General features: G+C 39.8%; 1 protein-coding gene across 1 annotated transcript; it reads right to left on the reverse strand.

The window, feature by feature from the left end:
• Positions 1–1,221: 1,221 nt before the first annotated feature.
• med24 (mediator complex subunit 24) lies at positions 1,222–22,163 on the reverse strand. Its single transcript, XM_027176928.2, has 26 exons — positions 22,006–22,163; positions 21,391–21,538; positions 20,634–20,716; positions 19,766–19,804; positions 17,748–17,821; positions 17,337–17,560; positions 17,134–17,245; positions 16,893–17,043; positions 16,696–16,809; positions 16,548–16,595; positions 16,348–16,430; positions 16,002–16,088; positions 15,069–15,180; positions 14,370–14,512; positions 14,106–14,143; positions 13,933–14,015; positions 11,816–11,994; positions 10,524–10,623; positions 10,163–10,338; positions 8,574–8,838; positions 8,277–8,458; positions 7,059–7,152; positions 6,629–6,728; positions 2,125–2,205; positions 1,802–1,950; positions 1,222–1,605 (listed from the first exon to the last, which is right to left on the reverse strand). The coding sequence occupies exons 2-26, from the start codon at positions 21,527–21,529 to the stop codon at positions 1,489–1,491; spliced, it is 2,973 nt and encodes a 990-aa protein (XP_027032729.2). The 5' UTR covers positions 21,530–21,538; positions 22,006–22,163; the 3' UTR covers positions 1,222–1,488.
• Between the last annotated feature and the right edge of the window lie 157 nt (positions 22,164–22,320).

A 22,320-nucleotide genomic window follows, 5' to 3' on the forward strand; every position in this document is an offset into this window, starting at 1 on the left:
TCCTTTCAGCAGGATAATGTATTAGAGCGAGCACTTTAAACACACACACACACACACACACACACACACACACACAAAAGCATCTGACTAATGACTAGAGCTTTTTCACTGCTTTGACTCTAAGCCTGGAGACATCTTGAACTTCCTTCCTAATTTTGCTGAGTGTAGCCGTTATGTACTGTAACTGCTGTTTAGTTAGTTAGTTTGTTAGTTTCATAGACATCAGGCTGTGACTTATACATCAATCATTAAGCCGTTTCCTGCAATTACTTAACCATTTTGACTCAATGGGACTTTTTGTTAACAAGAGTCTAGCTTTTAAATTCCCTGCTCTGTCCATTTAATCCTGAATTAAAATGTGTATATATGTACTGTATAGGCATAAATATTTATAACATTTATAATATTTCTGCTAACGGCTACATGCTCGGTCTACAAATTTTAATTGAAAAGAAAAAAAAAGGGTGTTTTATCAGGTTAAAACTGATACTTATTAGGGATGACTAAGATTTGACCAAAAAATGCCAAAAGTTAACCAAAGTTCATAAAAAATAAACCAAAACTTGTAACGATAAGCACTTAGGAGATACTGATAAACCAATAAGTGCAGCTACAGTGAACATGTAGTTAATAAAGTGGCAGTAAATAAAGGTAAAGATGTAACCCAACTGCCCTAGTTATGACTTACACAGGCGTAATCCTGGCACATAGAACTTGTCAATAAGTTGCATAAAACTTAAATGCAGCAGAAGAGGGCTTTCTGCGTTGCATGCAAAATTTGTCCCATAATGGCAGCATCAGCATTAGTGTGGGTTCCATGTGAGATATCTGGTTTCACACATTTACACTCAAACACACACACACACTTCTGTGGAAACACTGTGTGAACACTGCTAACTAGTTTATAGCTTTTATATGAAAATTTATTGAAAATGATAATTGCATGTTTTCATCAAAAACATTTAGACTATTATTTTAATATGATATATTATTTAAAAAAACAACATTTTTTATAAAAAAAGAAAAGGAAATTTTATTAAAATTTAAATACCATGTTTTTTTTGTTGTTTTTTTTATGTGGAATTGTTTAACATTTTATTTGACTGTCAGATGTAAAAATTATTTTACAATATTTTGATTAATTTGCAAAATAATTTATTACAAAATTGAGGCATGACATGAGTTCCACTTTAAGAATAAATACATCAAATAAAGTGTATATAAAGTTATGAAATCATGGTTTATTGAGTATAAAAAAAACGTTATATATACATTAATGAGCCCATCTTTCCATTTTTTTCTGTTGCTTAATAAGAAAATGAGCTTAAACAAATGACATCAACATTCTTCAGAAGTGTGAGTTTAGGGTTATATCATATCAGGAGTAACTGTGAAGCCACAAGCCGCTGAGAGAGAAATTTACTGGAAATCAGGTTCCATTACAAGCCAAGTGCTATCACTCAGTAGCTTTGTGTTTGTGCATGTTTACTACAAAGCAGCAATGGCTTTGGCAGCTACTCTTCGGCCCAGTGGGAGCGTCAGGTCTGTGATGGACAAGACAACTTTGGGTTTGGCGAGTGCATGCAATTTCACCAGCTCAGAGACCTGTGAAACACACACACACACACACACACACACACACACATAAGCATCTTACATTATCTCAGTAAATCAAGGAAACATTTTGACTCTCAGATTTCTAATACACTTAAAAAATATTATCTATTAACACCATCTTCGGGGTGTGTGTGTGTGTGTGTGTGTGTGTGTGTGTGTGTGTGTGTGAGAGCGCACGTCTCACCATAGTGAAGGGCATAAACTGCAGGATGCTACCACGGCTTCCCTGCTCCGAACACTCCACACACTCCTCGATGAAACACTGTACGAATTGTGTGTGAGGCCCAGCGGTCTTTGCACTCAGGATGGAGGAAATGAGCAAGAACAGATTTGCTACGGAACAAAAAAAATGAAAATAAAATATGCACAATTTCTATTTTTTCTTCAATCTTATAAATCCTAATGAATCAATATTACTTTATTTTATCTAAAACATTTGCACAGATGAGAACTGCTAACCGGATTAGACAAGTACGAATGGATACAGTATACAAACACACTACTTGCCTAGCACACGGTTGAGTGGCTCTCTCATATTGACTGTGTGAAGCTGAGAGGCTGAGAGCGAGCTGCTCATCGTGCGGTCACCTACGGAAAGAGCAAAAGTCAAAAAGTTTTACAAATATCTGTCTGGAAGGAAAATTATATATGCATTGCAAATAAAAGGCCAATACTGACCTTCAGTTCATTATTCTTTAAATATTAGCTACAGCATCAGGTACGGTACATTTTCAGCTCACTATTAGATACATCGTCAGCTGTGTATTCATCAGCTAGGTATTACCGTAGGTACCCTTCGGTCAGTGAAAGAAAAACTCACAATGGTCACAGAAAAAACTTTAATCTGACAAAAGTAATAATAAACAAAAATTCTATGGATGTTACCCAATGAAAGTCAGACATTGTTTTTCAACCATGCTTCAATTGAATTATTTAAAAAAATAAGCCCATGGAACAGGCCTAGACAAAAATGATGGTACCCCTAGAAAAGACTGAAAGTAATGTGACCAAAGGGGCGTGTTAATTCAAGGTGTGTCCACTAATTAGCATCACAGGCATCTACAAGCTTGTAATCAGTCAGTGGGCCTATATATAGGGCTCCAGGTAGTCACTGTATGGAATAAAAACACTGTCAATAATAATCGTACGTAGTTCAAAGCATGTGTGTGTAAATTTTAATTTTGCGGAGTTGGATCCCAAAATTTACGGCAACGACAGTTTACAGATACGAGATTTTGTGTGTTTGTTCAAATACAACTCCAAAATGTACGACTATGACAGTTTACAGACACAACGCTTGTCTTCACAACACCTCTTTTTCACACACGAAAACGGTCTGCTGCGAAACAACTGTCAAAAATACGTCATCACGTTCACAGGCATTACTATCCGAGGGAAGATGAATCGATTCCACGTAGTGCGCATGCGCCCCGCCCTCTTTTAAACCACTGGCGCCGAAATGGTGGATCAGCAGCCAAGCGCTCACTCATCGTCAGTGTTGTATAAAGTAGTAGAAAGCAAAAGTATCGTACTAGAAAAAGACTTTGGTAGAAGTGAAAGTCACCTTTTAGAATATTACTCAAGTAAAAGTCTTAAAGTATCTGATATTTACTGTACTTAAGTATCAAAAGTCATTTTCTGATATTTAATGTACTTAAGTATTTGAAGTAGAAGTAAAAAGTAAAGATTTTCGGTAGGCATAAGAGCAGGGGAGGTTCTAGGGTTTCATCTTTAGGGGTTTTAGCCCTCAGTGAGAATTTAAAACAAGAAGAGTTTTATATTATATATTATATGACTACATAGTAAGCCAAAAGTTATGGTGTTATTAAATGGCAAAAGTGGACACCAAAACTTTATGCATGATGTAATGATGCCAGTCTTGAATCAGATCAGTTCATGTGTGTGTGCATTCTCTACAAACAGTGTGTCCAGTGCAGTCATTAATAAACTAATATTCACAAAGACCAAATCAATAAATATTATTTTTATTTAGTATTGTATGGATTGTTTGCATTAATATTTTGTTTGTGCTACAACTCTGGTAATAAGAATAGTGAAATTTCACTGCTTTTGGTTGCTGTATTTGCAGCTTTCCGATTAACGTTATAGATAAACGCCTCCAGTTCTGACTGCGCGTGCACGCTACGCGTACCTGTGCTTCTCCGTACAGCGTGCGTAATGCAATCTAGGAGCAGTGATTCACCAAACCTCCCTTATTACAGTCACACACATTTCTTCTGATTTTATTTTGTAGTAACGAAGATGCTTAGTGGAAATATAACAGTTAAAAGTATACATTTTATCTAGGAAATGTAGTGGAGTAAAAGTGAAAGTTGCCAAATTTAAATAGCGAAGTAAAGTACAGATACGTGACATTTCTACTTAAGTAACAAAGTATTTTTACTCTGCTACAGTACATTACAACACTGCTCATCGTCTCAGGTAAGTTGGTTTTTCCTTCCAAATTCGGACATGTTTATGGGTTAGTTATCACTAATAACAGAGAGGAGTAATATTACAGAGATAGGTTAACTATAGTAAGTAAGATTAGCTCTCAGAGTAAGGTTACATTAGGTGCTTAAACAATACAGCTGTGTAGGAGGTCATCACTGCAGTCTGTAGCGTGATGAGATAGGCCTACATAAAAGAATTAGCAACATTTTAAGTGTTAACTTACTAACAGCTGTGTACATGCACTGGAATACACAGGTCATGCAATATAAGTGTTCACTGCTTAAGTGTTAGTCATATTTTATTGTTTATCAGGTTCCATTAGGTGACATCTTGCACTCAGCCCAGGATCTGGTGTCGATGTTGACCGACACCTTAAGTGTTGGACAACAGAAAATGGGGAACCAGTCCAATATCAGTGGACAGTCAGCACAAGAAAGAAAGTCCAAGTCAAATGGGCAGTCAGTGCAGCAGGAAATGGCTAGGTGTGAGGTGTGTGAGGTGTGTCTTTAATGTAGGCCTATCTCACCACGCTACAGACTGCAGTGATGATCTCCTAAACAGCTGTATTCTTTAAGCACCTAATGTAACCTTACTATGAGAGCTAATCTTACTTACTATAGTGATAAACTAACCCTTAAACAATTTGGAAGGAAAAACCAACTTACCTGAGACGATGAGTGAGCGCTTGGCTGCTGATCCGCCATTTCGGCGCCAGTGGTTTAAAAGAGGGCGGGGCGCATGCGCACTACGTGGAATCGATTCATCTTCCCTCGGATAGTAATGCCTGTGAACGTGATAACGTATTTTTGACAGTTGTTTCGCAGACCGTTTTCGTGTGTGAAAAAGAGGTGTTGTGAAGACAAGCGTTGTGTCTGTAAACTGTCATAGTCGTACATTTTGGAGTTGTATTTGAACAAACACACAAAATCTCGTATCTGTAAACTGTCGTTGCACACTGTGGTGTCTGGTGACATGGTGTGTACCACACTCAACATGGACCAGAGGAAGTGAAGGAAAGAGTTGTCTCAGGAGATTAGAAAGAAAATTATAGACAAGCATGATAAAGCAGCTAGATGTTCCTGTGACTACAGTTGCACATATTATTTAGAAATTTAAGATCCATGGGACTGTAGCCAACCTCCCTGGACGTGGCCGCAGGAGGAAAATTGATGACAAATCAAAGAGACGGATAATCCGAATGGTAACAAAAGAGCCCAGAAAGACTCTAAAGAGATCCAAGGTGAACTTCATGCTCAAGGAACATCAGTGTCAGATCGCACTATCCGTCATTGTTTGAGCCAAAGTGGACTACATGGGAGACGACCAAGGAGGACACCATTGTTGAAAACAAATCAGAAAAAAAGCTAGACTGGAATATGCCAAACTACATGTTGACAAGCCACAAAGCTTCTGGGAGAATGTCCTGTGGACAGATGAGACAAAAATGGAACTTTTTGCCAAGGCACATCAGCTCTATGTTCACAGACGGAAAAATGAAGCATATCAAGAAAAGAACACTGTCCCTACTGTGAAACATGGAGGAGGCTCTGTTATGTTCTGGGGCTGCTTTGCTGCATCTGGCACAGGGGGTCTTGAATGTGTGCAGGGTACAATGAAATCTGAAGACTATCAAGGGATTAGAAAGCTTGGTCTCAGTCACAGGTCATGGGTCTTGCAACAGGACAATAACACCCAAGAATGGCGAAGAGGAAAACATTGGACTATTCTAAATTGGCCTTCTATGAGCCCTGACCTCAATCCTATTGGGTATCTTTGGAAGGAGCTGAAACACGCCATCTGGAAAAGACACCCTTCACACCGGAAACAACTGGAGCAGTTTGCTCATGAGGAGTGGGCCAAAACACCTGCTGAGAGGTGCAGAATCTCATTGGCAGTGACAGGAATCATCTGATTGTAGCCTCAAAAGCTTGTGCAAGTTAGGGGTACCATCATGTTTGTCTAGGACTGTTCCATGAGTTTATTTTTTTAATAATCCCGTTGAAGCATGGTTGAAAAGCAATGTCTGACTTTCATTGGTTAACATTCATAGAATTTTTATTTATTATTACTTTTGTCAGATTAAAGTTTTTTCTGTGACCATTGTGAGTTTTTCCTTCATTGACTGAAGAGTACCAATAATTTTGTCCACGTGTGTATAGAATTAACAGTATGACATCTTTAAATTTATCAACTTGGCCTGAGTCGTTGGTCTGGCAGGAATTACAAAAATATTATATATATATATATATATATATATATATATATATATTATATATATATATATATATATATATATATATATATATATATTTAGGAACTAAAAACTAATGTACTGAGGAAATAAAAATATATTAACTATTTCAGTTTTCCTAAAAGTGGTTTAGTTTCTTACTAAAAGTAAACGAGCCAGGAGGTGCTTTCCAAAAAATAATATGGTTCTAAAAAAATAAATAATGATTTTTTTTGGTAATGATATATACAAACAATGGCTTATTTGTAGTCAAGTATTTCTAAACCCTTAAGTACCAACAACTCATTCTGCTTTGTTCTGACTTACCTGGACTGCTTAACACTGCGGGCTCATCCTCATTAGAGCTAAGCAGGCGCATCAGCTTGGATGGCTGTGTGTCATCCAATGGGAACAGGCTGCTGTAGTCCTATGAACCAATCAGATTAGAAACTAAGGAAAAAAGCTGTTGTGTGTGTGTGTGTGTGTGTGTGTGTGTGTGTGTGTGTGTGTGTGTGTGTGTGTGTGCAGAATGATTCCAGAAAACACCGTATAGGTGAAGGCTTCTTTCACACACGTTTTCTTCAAATGTTGAAAAACAATTAAAAGTAAAACTACTTTTAACATCTCTAGACTAATCAGGTTGCAAGTTTGTTAAACAAAAAAAAAAAGGAAGTAGTATGTTTACAGTGTACATTTCACATGATCCACTTTTTTTTTTTTATATATCAATCGAAAGAATTTTGGATTTTGTGTAAACCTCGATATCCTCTCTCTGTCTCTTGCGCTGCCGAACCAAGGCGTGGATTTTATGGTGAGATGAGAAGGAACTGAGAGCGCACCACACGGATAACCTAAAAAACAATAAAAAGGAACAAATTCTGATCACTTGCACTATGGGTGGAAAATAGGAACATGTTCTAGTGCTGCATTCTAGAATATTTCCATTTCTTAAGCAATATTAGCTATAAATGTGAATTCCACTAAAAATGGAGCAATACAAATGTATTGAACTCTTTAAAAATAAGAAAACTTGCGAAATTAAAATAATCTTTATAAGCGGTAAGCCAGCCAGGAGGGGTGTTAACAAAACATGAGGAAGGACAAAAAAAAACTAAAATAAAATAAATAAACAAACAAATAAAGAAATAAAACATTTTAAACTTTTTTTTTTAATGTATAATATCTCTTCGATATGGAGCTGATGTCCATGTTGTTCTATATGACCAAAAGTATGTGCACCTCAGACTCCACATCACACCCCTATGTCCTTGACACCTTACTACTGACAGGAAGTTTGAATCCCAGGATTGCCAAGCTGCCGTTGCTTGAGGCTTGAGCAAGACACTTAAGTTAACCCTCAGTTCCTCAGTTGTATAAATGAGATAAATGTACGTTACTCTGGATAAGGGTTTCTGCCAAATATTTTTGTGAATTCCACTGAATATTTTTGGAAAGTTCAAGCTTCGGGGAATACTACCTTTTTAAAAAAAATGCCAAACGTCATGGTCTTGCAGGAAACTTCAGAATTATGAAAGAAAATGAGCACAAAGTCTATTAATGAATGAGGGCAAGAAAGGCAAAGTATCTGAGGAAGTAAAGAAGAAGAGTGATAGTGAGAGTCAGCAGGTTTCAGTATTAAAATGCCAACATTGTGGCTTTCCTTAAGTTTTTCATTTCAAAAGATATACAAAAAGATGAATCTAGACAAAAATCCCATATTTGAGCAACTCTGAAAAAAAAAAAATGGAGCAAAGTCCAGAACAGTGCTAACACCTACAGAGCCTTATTGCTCTTTAGCTGTAAATCAGTGTAACACTGGTTACTGCTGAACAGGTACGTGTTAGTCCAATCTAACTACACTACTCTGACAAGTTGTGTTTGTATGATCCCAAATATAACCATCCAGACGACTTGCTTGAAAGAATCAGACAAAAAAATAAGAAAAGTGGAGAGAAATCAATAAATCGGGTTTTACTTGGCGAGGGCTCGGCCTGGTGGATCTGCTAAGCTGTGCCAGTGGGCGGGGTCAGTCAGCAGGTTGGGGACAATGTGGCCAATCAGAGTGAGTGTGATTTGCTGGAGGTCCAGGCAGAAGATGCTGTAGAGGAGCTCAACGACGCGGAAGGCCCACTCCTTACGTGTCTCCTTCAGGAGCTCCTAGAGGACGTGAATTGTGTAGCACTGTGAATGATGCATTTACAGAAGATTCGGCTGTAGTTCTATTTCCTAATAGAGGCAGAATTGGAAAATCTCTCCCCACACACACACACACCTTGACAAGATTGTTTGTGAACCAGAAGACTCCACCTATGTGCAACAGGTTGTCCAGCAGGTGTAGGGTGCAGGAGTCCACCCAGCCCTTATTGAGTGCCATGCGGAAGTTGGAACTCAGAGCCTGGCAGATGGGCTGCCGCAGGGGGAGGAGGGCACGGTATGGCAGAGGCTCCTGAGGCTCCACTACCGAGCGCACACACTGGCCTGTCTGCTGGAACACGTCAGCACACATATGCTCCAGGATAGAGCTCATTATCACCACACTGCAAATGAACAAATAAAGAAACACAGACAGAGAGGGACAGACAGACAGACACACACACACACACACACACAAATTCATGTCAACAGCTGAATGCACACACCACCTTTTACCTCATGGCAAGAAGTTGAGTAGACACAGGAAGTCTTTATCAATAATTATTTCATCAATCACAATGAACACACACAGTGAACGTATACGTATCTGATTACTTAACACCATTAATCTGCTATCTTTAGTAACTATATATTTTAAATATAACAGCTCATAGGTTTAAATACTGAAATCTGATTATAAAAAAACATACCATACATAATCATTACCCAAAGTGCATGTAAACACTGATAGATTATTTCCAGTTATTACCGATTCTGAATTTCAAATTTGTTCATGTAATCACAAAAAACACAGCCATTGTTCCATCGGACCCAGGAAGAAGGCGTGGCTTTTCTCTAATTTTTCAGGGTATAAATAATTCGGATTTTCCTGTTTTCAAAAAATCTTTATAGAAAACTAAGACGACTTTATTTTTTTCTATAGGACAATGAAATACTTTTTTCGCATATCCCAACTCTGGAGGTTGGGTTCAGAGCGCAGGGTCAGCCATGATACAGCATCCCTGGAGTAGAGGTCTTCACGGGTCCACTTAGATCCGAAAACCCGATTTCCGACCCGAGCGGGTTCGGGTCTAAAAGTTTCACGTGTACCTCGGAGACGGGTCGGGTGTAATAATAGCGGCATCGGGTCTCGGGTAATTTAAAATTAATGTGTTTTTACCGAACGGACCCGAGAAGACCCGAACTACTGTATCTCGCGTGTGTGCATCGACTCGAGTCCTTTTCCAACCTCTCCTCTGTTTGCCAAGACCGCTTGCGACATGTGGCTGGTGACGTGTGGCTGGCGGTAAGCTCATTTTCGTTGAAACAGACCTGTCAATCAATTTGAATTCACTCTGTAGCGGTTACTTTAGTGTAGAGTTACACAACATTCGGGTCCAGTCGGGTTTAAAAAAATGCCGTCGGGTCGGACTCGGGTCTAATGTTTTCGCGTTTGTCTCGGGTCGGTTCTTTCTTAAAAAAAAAAAAAAAAACGCACGTCGGGTTCGGTTAAAAAGTGATTCGGGTCACTTGGGGTCGGGTACATTTCTTTAGACCCGAGAAGACCTCAACACTGGAGCAGATAGGGTTAAGGGCCTTAATCAAACCCCCAATAGTGGTAGTGCGAGGGCTTGAACCCTGATACTCCTATCAACAACCCAGAGCCTTAACCGCTTTATTTGTGTTTGTGTTTGTGTGTAAGAGAGAGATAGAGAGTGTGAGACACACCGTTCATTGTAAAACTGTAGTGTGTTCTCTCCATACAGAGGCGTCATGAGCTGACGAATCATAGTCTGCGGTTTTTCCCTCTCGTCCAATCCCAGCATCCGAACGTGAGCCACCAGCCAGGCCACGGCGCATATGGCCATACTACACACCTTACCTTTAATGTTATCAGTGATCTTCTGTTTAGAGAGATAGAGAAAGTGTGCGTTTCATAACAACAGATACAATGGCAAAAAAGTAAACAGCACTGTGAGTACATACAGTATCGCGAAGAACATTATCTAAAAGCAATAATTATAAATCAAAACAGATCTAGTTTAATCATCATGGCATGACTAAGAGAGAGACTGGGTTGGGATTCGACCTGTACAGCCTCCACAGACAGCACGCCGTTCTCCCACGCATTCAGGACCTCCAAGATGGCTGCCGGCGTGCTCAGGCAGATCTCATGCCACTTCATCTGACTGACAGAGAACAAGACAACTCAGATGACTTAATGACACATACCAAAAAATAAACGAGGCGGAAGTAACAAAAACTGCCACCAGCAAGAGACAAACAATGGAAAAGTTGCAAATAATAATAAAATAATGCAATAAAACTTATGAAATCTTCTTTGAACTTTTAACTCTTGTTTGGGATCTGTCCATCGTTGCAACACTAGCGATGATCAGGTTCCACCGCAGACACCAAACGACTCATCGGTTTGACATTAGCGCTATTCTGAGAGCCGGGAGTTTCCTTATCTAGATTAAGGGTGTATGGTGTTTTAGTGCAGATGTAGATAAGATATAGCTCAGATATATTTTGTAATAACAGCTAACACACAATCCCAGTCCTTTATTACACATGCATTAAACATGTAAACAAGTAAAGGTTACAATTTTTTTATATTGATTAAAGAAGCCAAATTCTAGTCTATAAATAAATAAATGTTTTGTGATGAGGTTCGAGAATCTTTGTGTCCAAAGCCTCAGACACGATGCTGTCAGACAAACGTCGTCCTCCAGTAACACCTCCGCTTAGCAAACCTCCTGCAAGCTGCAACCGTGCAATACTGCTGATTCACATAACCTTAACTACGGTCTGTGATTTCAAAGAAGACCAAAAGAGTTACAGTCAGACGGTGACGCAACAGTGAAACAGACAAAACAAAACAAAAAAAAACAGTGTAGAACCTTTAGATTTATAAACAACGTGCACACTATTACCGCTAGCCAACATCACCAGTCATTTTACTCCGACCTTCGCGTCAACTTCAGAGAAAGGAAGATTTTCGGTTATTTACAAACAAACGCAGGTTTAATGTGTAATGCGTGTTGAAAAGTGGCGAAAACAAAAACCACAGACGCTCACATCGAGCGTTATCTGTAACGTCATCTTCGGGTTTCATCCCTACGACCGAGGTTACGTCCGATCTGAGCGCATGAACTGTACGTTTAATCATCACACCGAGCTAAAAAAAAAAAACGAATCTCTAACGAAAATGACTTTTTTTTTTAATCGGTTTATTTCAATGAGCTGTTACTATAGAAACAAAATCAAGCTTGTGATTCGTAGTTAAAGCTGCTGTTGTAGCTCTACATTTCTCTTGTGATTTCCTTCATTTATTTATTTTTGTAAAAATTTATTTCCACCTCAATTGCGTGTACTTACACCAGCTTCATCTCTGAGGACGTGTTGAGTAAAGCCACCAGACTCTCCACTTTACCCGGTTCAGGTCTGAAGCAGGGGTGATCCGGGTTCAGGATCTTCCCTTCCTCGGGCATGCACATCTGCAACCATGTCTCGAAAAACGGCGTCTCACCCGATTGACTCGGCTCAGACAAGATGACCTACAGGAGAACGAGGGATTTAAAAGCAAACCTGGTGGTTTGGGTTGAACAAGCAGTGTTTCTAATCATCACTGTCATTAATAATTATTTGGTATATTAAGTCACATTATATTTTGGTATATTAAATCATATTATAGTCTTTAGAAGATATGACATGTGTGTGTGACTATGGGTGTGGTAGCCTAGTGGTTAAGGTGTTGGACTACCAATCGGAAGGTTGTGAGTTCGATTCCTACGTCCACTAAGCTGCCACTGCTGGGCCCCTGAGCAAGGCTCTTAACCCTCAATTGCTCAGTTGTATAAAAATGAGATAAAAATGTAAGTCGCTCTGGATATAATGGCGTCTGCTAAATGATGTAAATGTAATTTGACAAATGTTCAAAAATTTGGCAAGTCAAAATAATTTCTCTCTGATTTTCCATTTTTGAACATTTTCAGCACAACTCTGATAACCATAAATAACTAAGATGTTAACGGATTTAGTAAACATCAGTAAACACACACTTAAAGATTTTATTTCCAACGAGTAAAAATTACCCATCGGAGACGAGGCACGAGTGGGCGGGGCTTCTTGGGGGGGGGATTTATTTATTTAATAAAATATACTTTATGATTCATTTCCAGCACATTATCGCAATCCTTAATCTTGTCGGTATTCAGACGTCGAAATCTGGCCGTTCTGAAAACGTGGTGTCGAGGAAAACGTCACTTCACTACAGCACACATCAGATTTGCCTACAAGTCCGGGCAGCCGATCAACGGAAGAATCTCTTCCTTCCTCTTCTTGATCAATGAGTAGACACAGAAAAGTTGCGTTTTCACAGAAAAGGACTTGGTACTTCCTCACATTCTCTGAGCTTCTTTCATTATATTTCATCATCTGTCAAATATTTCTGGAGAATTTTACTCCTGTGACGCGACACTTCGTAACCTCCCGTATTAGGAAACTGACGCAGAGAGCTAGCGAGAACATTTGGGCACATAAACGTCTAGCGTGGGTTTACGTGACACGTACAGAATGTTAAAATACGCAGGGAATAAAAACAATGTGTGATGGAACAGAGCCAGCTTTACACTTTCTACTGTTATTAAGTAAAGAATGCAATTTCATACTTAATCAGTTTATAATTACAGTTATCTTTGTGGAACGTCCACAAACAAGTCAGTTCCTGTTTTTTTTTTCTTTTAACCATATCAAAACCATAACACATTTATTTTAATGATTGATCTGTTAACCCTAAACAGTCTCCGGTACTGAATTCTTAACCATCCCTTTTCAGTATTGACGTCTAACCCGATCAGGATTCTGGAGTAATTCTAAGCAATTTCTTTTCAGTACTGATTTCTAAATACTTCATGTTCAGTACTTCATTAAGCAAAGTCTTCATCAATTCACTTTCGGCACTGACTACTTACAAGTCTGTACAATTTCTTTTTCAACACTGAAATCTAAACCCTATCTTGGCTGTACTGAATTCTGAACAGTTTATTTCAATACTGAATACTAATTTCATTGCTTAACCGAATTTGAAACAATTCATTATTTGTACTGAATTCGAAACGATTCATTTTTGCCCAAAAACCAATTTCAGTACTGAATCGTGAATGATTCGTTTTCAGTACTGAATCGTGAATGATTCGTTTTCAGTACTGAATTGAGTGTGATTCATATTCAGTACTGAATTCTAACCCATTTCGTTTTGGTACAGAATTCTGAACGATTTATTTTCAGTACTGAATTATGCTTTTTTTTTTATCATCTTAATTCGATGTGGTAGTCAAGTGTAAAAACAACTCTCAAAACAACTTTCCAAGATCATTTACTTTTAGGTGACTCATTTTCAGCAGAGGAAAATTTCATCCATAACCACATGAGAATTCAGCAGACTAATACTTGGGTGTGGGTGTGTGTGTGTGTGTGTGTGTGTGTGTACTGACCTCAGAGCCATATGTCTGTACCACATGACACAGCATGAGGAAGGAGATGTCGAACAGCAAAGCTCGCACTGAAGCAGATTTAGCTGAACACAGAGTCACATGCAGAAAGTGACTGATAAAATTCACTTAAACAGCTGGAAAAAAAACAAGAGAAGGAATTTCCGGACACTCACATCCTTCTCCACTGATGTGTTTCGGAAACTCGTTTAACCTGTCGGGCACACAAATATATACCTATATAAACCTTGTTGATGTTTTTCTGAGAAATCGCTTGTTTCGCACTTAATCCTAACAAATTTATTTCTATTAAATCATTTCCATGGCTGATTTTTTTAACCAATCTATTTCAACTACTGAGTTCTGTGTTTTGAGTAAGCTGGTTTCTTTTAAAGCGACAGTGTTTACAAGGAATTCCTTTAATAAAGTACTGATCTTACTTGATGAACTTGCGAGCAAAGGATTTGAGTTTCCCGGTGGCGGCGGCTGCAGCCAGCAGCAAATCCAAACTCTTCCCTGAGAGCATGTGACCAAGAACTCCCAGCAACCCCTCAGGGGACTTGGAATGATCAGCATCTACGGTCTAGACACACAGACACACACAAAGCTCACTAACAGAAGGATGGACATGAGGTAAAGTGTCGTAAAAAGACTGACTTCAATCTAACTAATAGCTTCGATACTGAAATCTGGCTTTGCTTCTAAATTCTTATTATTTAGTTCTGAATGACTTCTAGATCAGTCTCCAGAGCTATAATCTGTCGTAAAAGTATACAAATAATATTTCACTTCTACTTCATTCATTTTACTGTAAATGTGTAAAAAAAATAATTTAAATATCATTTAATTATTTAGATTTTTTACACATATTTAATATAAAAATGTTATTTTCTGTGTGATATAAATATTTACATTTTTAGACATATTTAATATAAAAAATGTTATTTACTGTGATATAAATATTTAAATTTAAATTCAAAAATCATTTAAATATCTGAACACATACATCTGTAAAAATCGAAATTTATGACATAAGATATTTTTATGCAAATCCGATATGCCAGACACATTGAGCGCTGCTGTGTGTGACGCTCTGGACCAGAACATACACTAACTGCTGTAAAGGTAAACAAAAAGACCTTCAGTATGTTGGTGACTGTCGGCTCAGCACGTAGTATCAGGCCTGGGTTCGGCTGGATGTTTGCGTTCTCTGCCGTCTTCAGCTTAGGTGCATATTCCCTGTCATCAGACCTACAATACAACAGCATTCAATTAGACAGTGAGGAGAGGGACGAGAGAGAGATAGAGAGACAGAGAGAGACAGAGAGAATCAGAGAGAGACAGAGACACACAAAGACACACACATACACAGAGAATGGGGGGGCAGACACACACAAAAGAAGACAGAGGGAGGGAAGGAGAGAGAGAGACACACACACAGAGACACACATGGAGACACACACAGAAGAAGACAGATTGGGGGACACACACACACACACACAAAGGAAGACAGAGGGGGAGAGAGACACACACAAAGGAAGACAGAGGGGGAGAGAGAGACACACACAAAGGAAGACAGAGGGAGAGAGACACACTCAGACAGAGAGAGAGAGACAGAGACAAAGGGAGACATACTCAGAGACACTCAGATGAAGAGAGAGAGAGAGAGAGAGAGAGAGAGAGAGAGAGAGAGAAAGAGAGAGAGAGAGAGAGAGACGCACACACAAAGGAAGACAGTGGGAGAGAGACACACTCAGAGACACAGAGACAGAGAGAGAGAGAGAGAGAGAGAGAGAGAGAGAGAGAGAGAGAGAGAGAGAGAGATACTCAGAGACACTCAGAGAGGGGGGGAGACACAGTCTCTGTGTCTGAGTGTGTCTCTCTCCCTCTCTGTCTTCCTCTGTCTCTCTCTCTCTCTATCTAAGTGTCTCTAAGTGTGTGTCTCTCTCTCCACCTTTGTGTCTCTGAGTGTGAGAGAAAGACACAGAGGGAGAGAGACACATATTCAGAGACACTCAGATAGAGAGAGAGAGAGAGAGAGAAATTAGCTACGAGCTGATGATGTATTGTACCGTTTAGCGGTGAGGTTGGTCATGTTGGGTTCAGACAGCAAGCCAAGTTTATGGCACTCCTGGAGCAGCAGACTCAGGCAGTCACAGCTACACACACACACACACACACACACACACACACACACACACACACACGCGTCCTTACAACAGGTTATACCACATACATCACGACACCACAATAACAATAAATATAAGTGTTATTACTACTGATTCAAAAGACCTCTTTCGGTTATCTGTGATAATCTATTAACCCAGATTTGTGCGTTAGTATCGAGTCGTTACAGTACCGGATGTCCATCAGAATGTGATCGTTGAACAATTTCCCACAATGTGAACTTTCCCTTACTTGCATCTCTGGTCAGCTTTGTCCAGCAGCGGCGTAAGCTTCAGCAGATACTCGAACGCAACGTTCACTTCATCCGTGAAGTCCTGAAACACAACACACAAACACAAAGAGTTGCTGCATCTCCACCAGAAATCATCCCAAGAGCTTACGAAAGGTGTAAACAGCAGCCTGGAGAGTCAAACCGCTGGTGTTCTTCATACCTTCTCCCCCTGAGGGTACTTCTTTAACCTCAGCAGGACCTGAGGAATCTGTGAACATCAACCATATAATATACCATCACAACCAGTACTAGGTATGTTGGTTCAGTGTTAAGGCTGTAAAGTAACAGATATAGATGAAAGTGCAGACCTTGAGAAACGTGAACGCGGTCCATTTGAGCTCCTCTGTGCCTTCGGGAGACTCGATGAGCCCGGTGAAGCAGGCTTTCCAGATCTCGAGGACAAACAGCTGCGCCGGGATGCGCTGAAACAAAATCCGGCCAGAGATGAAGCTCCGAGGCCTGCGACGGCTCCTGTTACACACAGGTCTTGGTGTCTGGACCTTACCTGTATCCGCTTGATCATCATGAGCTGCTCCACAAGCAGCTGCATCTCTCCTGTGAGGTTCATCGTCCCCTCCAGCATGATAAACGCATGGACCGATGGGAAGGATGTCTGGACGGGCGGCTCACACTGAACACTCAGCATCTGAGGTATACTGAAGCGATGGAAGGCGCCGTTTCAATACGCAGCCATTTTCGTTAAACACACACACACACACACACACACACAAGGCTTGAGCTCTCACCTCTTCACCAGCATCACACACTCCTCCAGCTTGTTCTTCAGTGTCTGATTGGACACGCTGCCCAGATTCTCTGAGAGTTTTATTAACGCTTGCTCCATGATGCCCCAGGAAGCTGCACAAAACCAGAGACTTATTCAAGACACTGCAGCCTACGCTAAACTGCTGCTATTCATTTTCTTTTCCAACCGAAGCTTAACACACACCTTGTTCCTCTAATCGGGCGATGTGCATCAGGGCTCGATTCTTGGCCTGCTGCAGAAGGTTCTCTAGGCGCTCCTGGCAAGCCCGGAGGCTGGCGTCGCTCGTCGGGACAGCGCTAGGCTCTTTAAGCTTCTCGCAGTACCAGGCGCAGCCCTGAAGAAGCCAGACGACTGCCCCCAGGAGCGCCCGGCACAGGGCAATACACTCTTCCGCTTTACCCTGGCAGCTAGCAGAGAGATTGGGTTATAAGGACTCGCGTACGATCCGTAACGATACCAGAAATAAAAGACAAAACGTCGGCGTGAATTCTCCATTCTGATTCGTTTACGGAGTTACTATAGTAACAGCTCATTTTCTTCAAGGAGATACTTCTACAACACTTGTTCTTTTTTTAATGGCGTCCACGTTTGTACCTGAGACGGTTGGAAAACATGTCTATGATCTCCAGGAGCGACTTTACGCAGAGTTCTCGGGAGAAATCGTCGAACTGAGGATGACATGAAAACACAAACGGTTTTGAACCGAGGACAAACACAAACACAAACACAAATCAAAAGGCTCAAAAGTTTGCATACCCTGAAAGAAATTGTTAAACATTGCCATTTGTTTGGAAAATAATATATATCTGATAATGCCAAAATATTTTTTTCTTATTTAAATATAGTGGTCAGGTGAAGTCATTAATTATCACGTCGTCGTTTGACTCCTTTTTAAAACCTAATGAGAACTGACATCAACTAAACAAACCTGATCGAAAGTTTACATCTCAAACGTTTGGCCACATTAGAAACACAAAGGTTGACATGGCTATTAAAGGGAAGTTTCCACACCTGTGACTCATTGTAATTGTAATGTTAGTGTCTGTGCATAAATAGTCAGTGAGTTTCTCAGCTCATGAGGTGATGCACTGATTTGGCTGGATACTGCACCATGGGGAAGACAAAAGAACTGCCAATGGACGTGCGTAATATGTAGTTATAGGAAATGGATATAAAAACTGTTCAGACTCTGATAAAGAGAATTGTTGTTTCTAGGAGCACAATAAGGATGCACTTGAACATAAATGACCTGCGTGGTCCAGTTGCCAGGAGAAAGCCGTTACTGCGTCCGTGCCACAAACAGACGCGTCTTTAGTACACCACACAGCACCTAGACAAGTCTCACAGCTTTTCATTTAGTCATTTAGAGTTATGAGACAAAACTGAATAGTCACTACCATAAACACTGGAGTTCAGAGAGGAGTCAACAAGGTTTACGGTAGAGGTCTTCACGGGTCCACTTAGATCCGAAAACCCTGAGGTCGTGAACCACGTGAAAAGTTTCACGTGTACCTCGGACACGGGTCGGGTGTAATAATAGCGGCATCGGGTCTCGGGTAATGTAAAATGAATGTGTTTTTACCGAACGGACCCGAGAAGACCCGAACTACTGTATCTCGTGTGTGTGCATCGACTCGAGTCCTTTAACAACCTCTCCTCTGTTTGTCAAGACCGCTTGCGACGTGTGACTGGCGGTAAGCTCATTTTCGTTGAAACAAACCTGTCAATCAATTTTGAATCCACGCTGTAGCGGTTACACTAAAGTAACATTCGGGTCCAGCCGGGTTCAAAAATTAATTGCCGTCGAGTCGGACTCGGGTCTAATTTTTCCGGGTTTGTTTCGGGTCGGGTCTTACTTTAAAAACATTAAATATATATATATATATATATATATATAAAATATATATATGCACGTCAGGTTCGGGTAAAAAGTGATTTGGGTCGGGTACATTTCTTTAGACCCGAGAAGACCTCTAGTCTACGGTGAAAAGTACAACAACTCCACTGTAAAGCATGGTGGTGGATCTCTTATGTTTTGGCGCTGTGAGCTCCAGTGGCACAGTGAAGTTAGAAAAATTGATGGCAAGATGGCAAGATGAATGCAGCATGTCATCAGGAAATACTGGCAGGCAATTTGTATCCTGCAGCACGAAAGCTGCGCATGGGACACTCTTAGATGTTCCAACATGACAATTATCCAAAGCACAAGGCGAGATCGACCTTCCAATGGCTACGGCAGAAAAAGGTGAAGGTTCTGGAGGATCACCGAGACATTTTGGGGAGATCACAAACCTTCAGTTTGTGCAAAACAACCAAAAATATCGACGGAAACTGGAGGCGTTTTTTTCAAGACGAATGGGCAGCTATACCACCTGAGAGAGTTAAGGACCGCACGCACAATTATTACAAACGACTGCATGCCATCATCGATGCTAAAAGGGGAGATCCATGATATTAAGAACTAAAGGTATGTAAACTTTTGTCCTATAAAAAATAAACTACATTTGTTTTGCCTTCTCACTCTTTTGTATTATTAATACTTTAAAAAAAACTGATGTTATTTATTTTAAATGTCAAACACACACACGCTGATGTGGAGAATGAACACTGACCTTACTGACAGCACTGAGCACGCTGGAGTATGACACCATCTAGGGGTGGGTAGAAGATTCATCAAAAGTTTAACACATCAACTGTTTAAGGAACAAACGTTATTTAAAATTGGAGTTGTTTTTTTTTTAAAGATAAATCTAAACTGAAACTTTCATCTAAATCTCCACCACTTCCATGTCAGAATATATTACAAAATATTCAAATAAATAAACAGACCTACAATGTTTTTAAGATTTTAAATATTTCTGTTGTTCTGCTTGCCAAGTTATTAAATAATTAGTCACACAAACATGATTTCATGATCCCATTAACTACAGATCTGTACAAGATGGCAAAAGGATGACATTTTAGCAAAAAAACATAAAAATAAAAGGCACATTTTAATTTTATTACATGGTTTAAAAAAACAGTATTTTTCCAACTGTAAATAAATGCTTTTATATATAAGCATAGTTTCTGATTTCATTATAATTTGAAAACCTAAAAAAAATAGATAAAGAGCGCCACCTGCTGGGATGGACATAGAATTTGGAAGAAAAACCTTCAAAAAAAAAAAAAAAGACAAAATAGCCCAAACATGCAGTTATATTGCTGCATGTTGGAAGCCGAACACCACTTTCTAATGACACATGTAACGTTTCCTTTAACCGTTTTAAACCCTCAATATAAAAATTTGGTTATTTATCTTGTAATAAAAGTAAACTGCACATTTTATTGTCCACAGCTCCGAAGGCTCACTCACACCTGTATAAAAAATCTTTTTTTTTTTACTGTGCTCTGATTGACACCAGTCCCTGTCCTGATGCACACCTCCAACCTTCTACGGTTATTAAACCACATTTCTACAAACTGCAGACCTTTACCAACCTGAGAACTGATGGCGTACTTCAAATAGGAGAGAATCAGTGGGTTCGGAGACGGTCCAATCATCGCCTGCTCCAACAAAGCTTCTAGATCAGTGAAAATAAATAACATCAATTCAGACATCATTCTACTCTATACAAGACGCTAAGCAAGCTACAAAGCCATGTGAGGATCACCATAACTAGCTCTGGGATAGTCACTCATTTAACTCCAGGACAATCGGTACCACAGAACAAAGAAAGTGCTTACTTACATAGATATTATTTCAGCCTACATTTGATCAAAGGTTAAGAGAGAGTGATCAGGAGCAAATATATGTTTGTCAATGTTTTTGACCTTACATATGACAAAGATAGAGATACGAATAACAGCATCACATGTTAGCTAAAGGAAAACCTCAGCGTTGGTAAAGATATCACTACAAAGTAGCAAGAACTAACCAGTTGTTAATAAATGTGAAAGGTGCTTGGACCCCAAAAATCGCTTCTTGTGGTGAGTTTTAGGGGTCCAACCACTTAACATGCTGGAAGCCTACAGTGTTCACTAGTATTTCTATTATTGTTATTTTCGTGTTAACATACTGAAACACTTCATCACTGTTTAAAATGTGATGAACACTAGTGTGTGTGTGTTTGTTTGTTTTTTTTTAGCCCCGCCCACATGTCATGGCTTTCCTCTTTTGGTAGCTGGTGCAAGAAACATAACTAAATTCAGCACAGATTCTGAGGGATGCTATGTCTAGCCTGGTGACCTCAGAGACCTGCAAGATTGGGATAATCCCACGTAGCTCCTTTGGGGCAGTTCTTCTTGATGTTGACTGCCCATTGGTAGTCGCTCCAGCGCTCCTTCCATGCCTGCAGGATGGCTTGCTTCAGGTTCACCATCTTCAGTTTGCGCATAAAGAAATCCTGGAAGAAGAAAAAAAGATCTCTGACTTTCTCACATGGAATCATAGACTCGACTCTCAAAGTCAGATATCTACAAGATGATGAGTGTGACAGATGTAACATCGTGAACATTGAGGCTTTAGATCCTGACTTCAGAGATGGACAGAGTAAAGCACTAAAGCGCTGCTGCATCACCCTCTTTAAATGGAGACAAAGCAACAGGACCCCATCACAGTGAGGGTTAATGCACTAATTGTCCATATATACTTTATTAACGTGACTATACCTTTCTCTACCACAAAAAGAACTGGACTGGTTTTGAAATCATCTCGTTAGTCGAATTTGTTCAACCTGATCAAACCTTATTATTAGCCGGTTAGCGGCTAACGCTGTAAAAGCAATACGTCTCACATAAGCACAATATAATCAACGTATATTTATTCTTAATCGGCTTATATTAAAATACGCATCATATAGCAGACACTTACCTGATCTGATTTTACTCCTAATATAAGAATACGTTTTGCTCGCTAGCTTTTTCCTTCATTCAGACAAGAGATATGGTTTTCTGCACGCGTATTCTGTCAAAGCCCGCCTCATCTAATACGATTGGTTAGAACGTCGATACGGTTCTAAAAACAGCCAGTTGTGTCGCAGTGTGATCAAACAGACAGAAGCCTTAGCCAATCGTCGTTTAGAAGGCGGGATTTCTCGGAATACAGGTAGAACTAAAGACTCGCAACATTTATTTTCAGTTGTCGCCATTTTGAAAATAATACCGAGTCGTTTGGTTGGTTAAAAGT

Source organism: Tachysurus fulvidraco, chromosome 8 (assembly GCF_022655615.1).
Source record: "Tachysurus fulvidraco isolate hzauxx_2018 chromosome 8, HZAU_PFXX_2.0, whole genome shotgun sequence".
Taxonomy (NCBI): domain Eukaryota; kingdom Metazoa; phylum Chordata; class Actinopteri; order Siluriformes; family Bagridae; genus Tachysurus; species Tachysurus fulvidraco.

Coding starts and splice junctions, on each gene's coding strand:
- med24 (XM_027176928.2), bottom strand. CDS start 21,529: ATGCGCAAACTGAAGATGGTGAACCTGAAGCAAGCCATCCTGCAGGCA. Junction 17,246..17,336: donor CGCCCGATTAGAGGAACAAG/GTGTGTGTTAAG, acceptor GGTTTTGTGCAG/CTTCCTGGGGCATCATGGAG. Junction 8,459..8,573: donor TCACAAACAATCTTGTCAAG/GTGTGTGTGTGT, acceptor CACGTCCTCTAG/GAGCTCCTGAAGGAGACACG.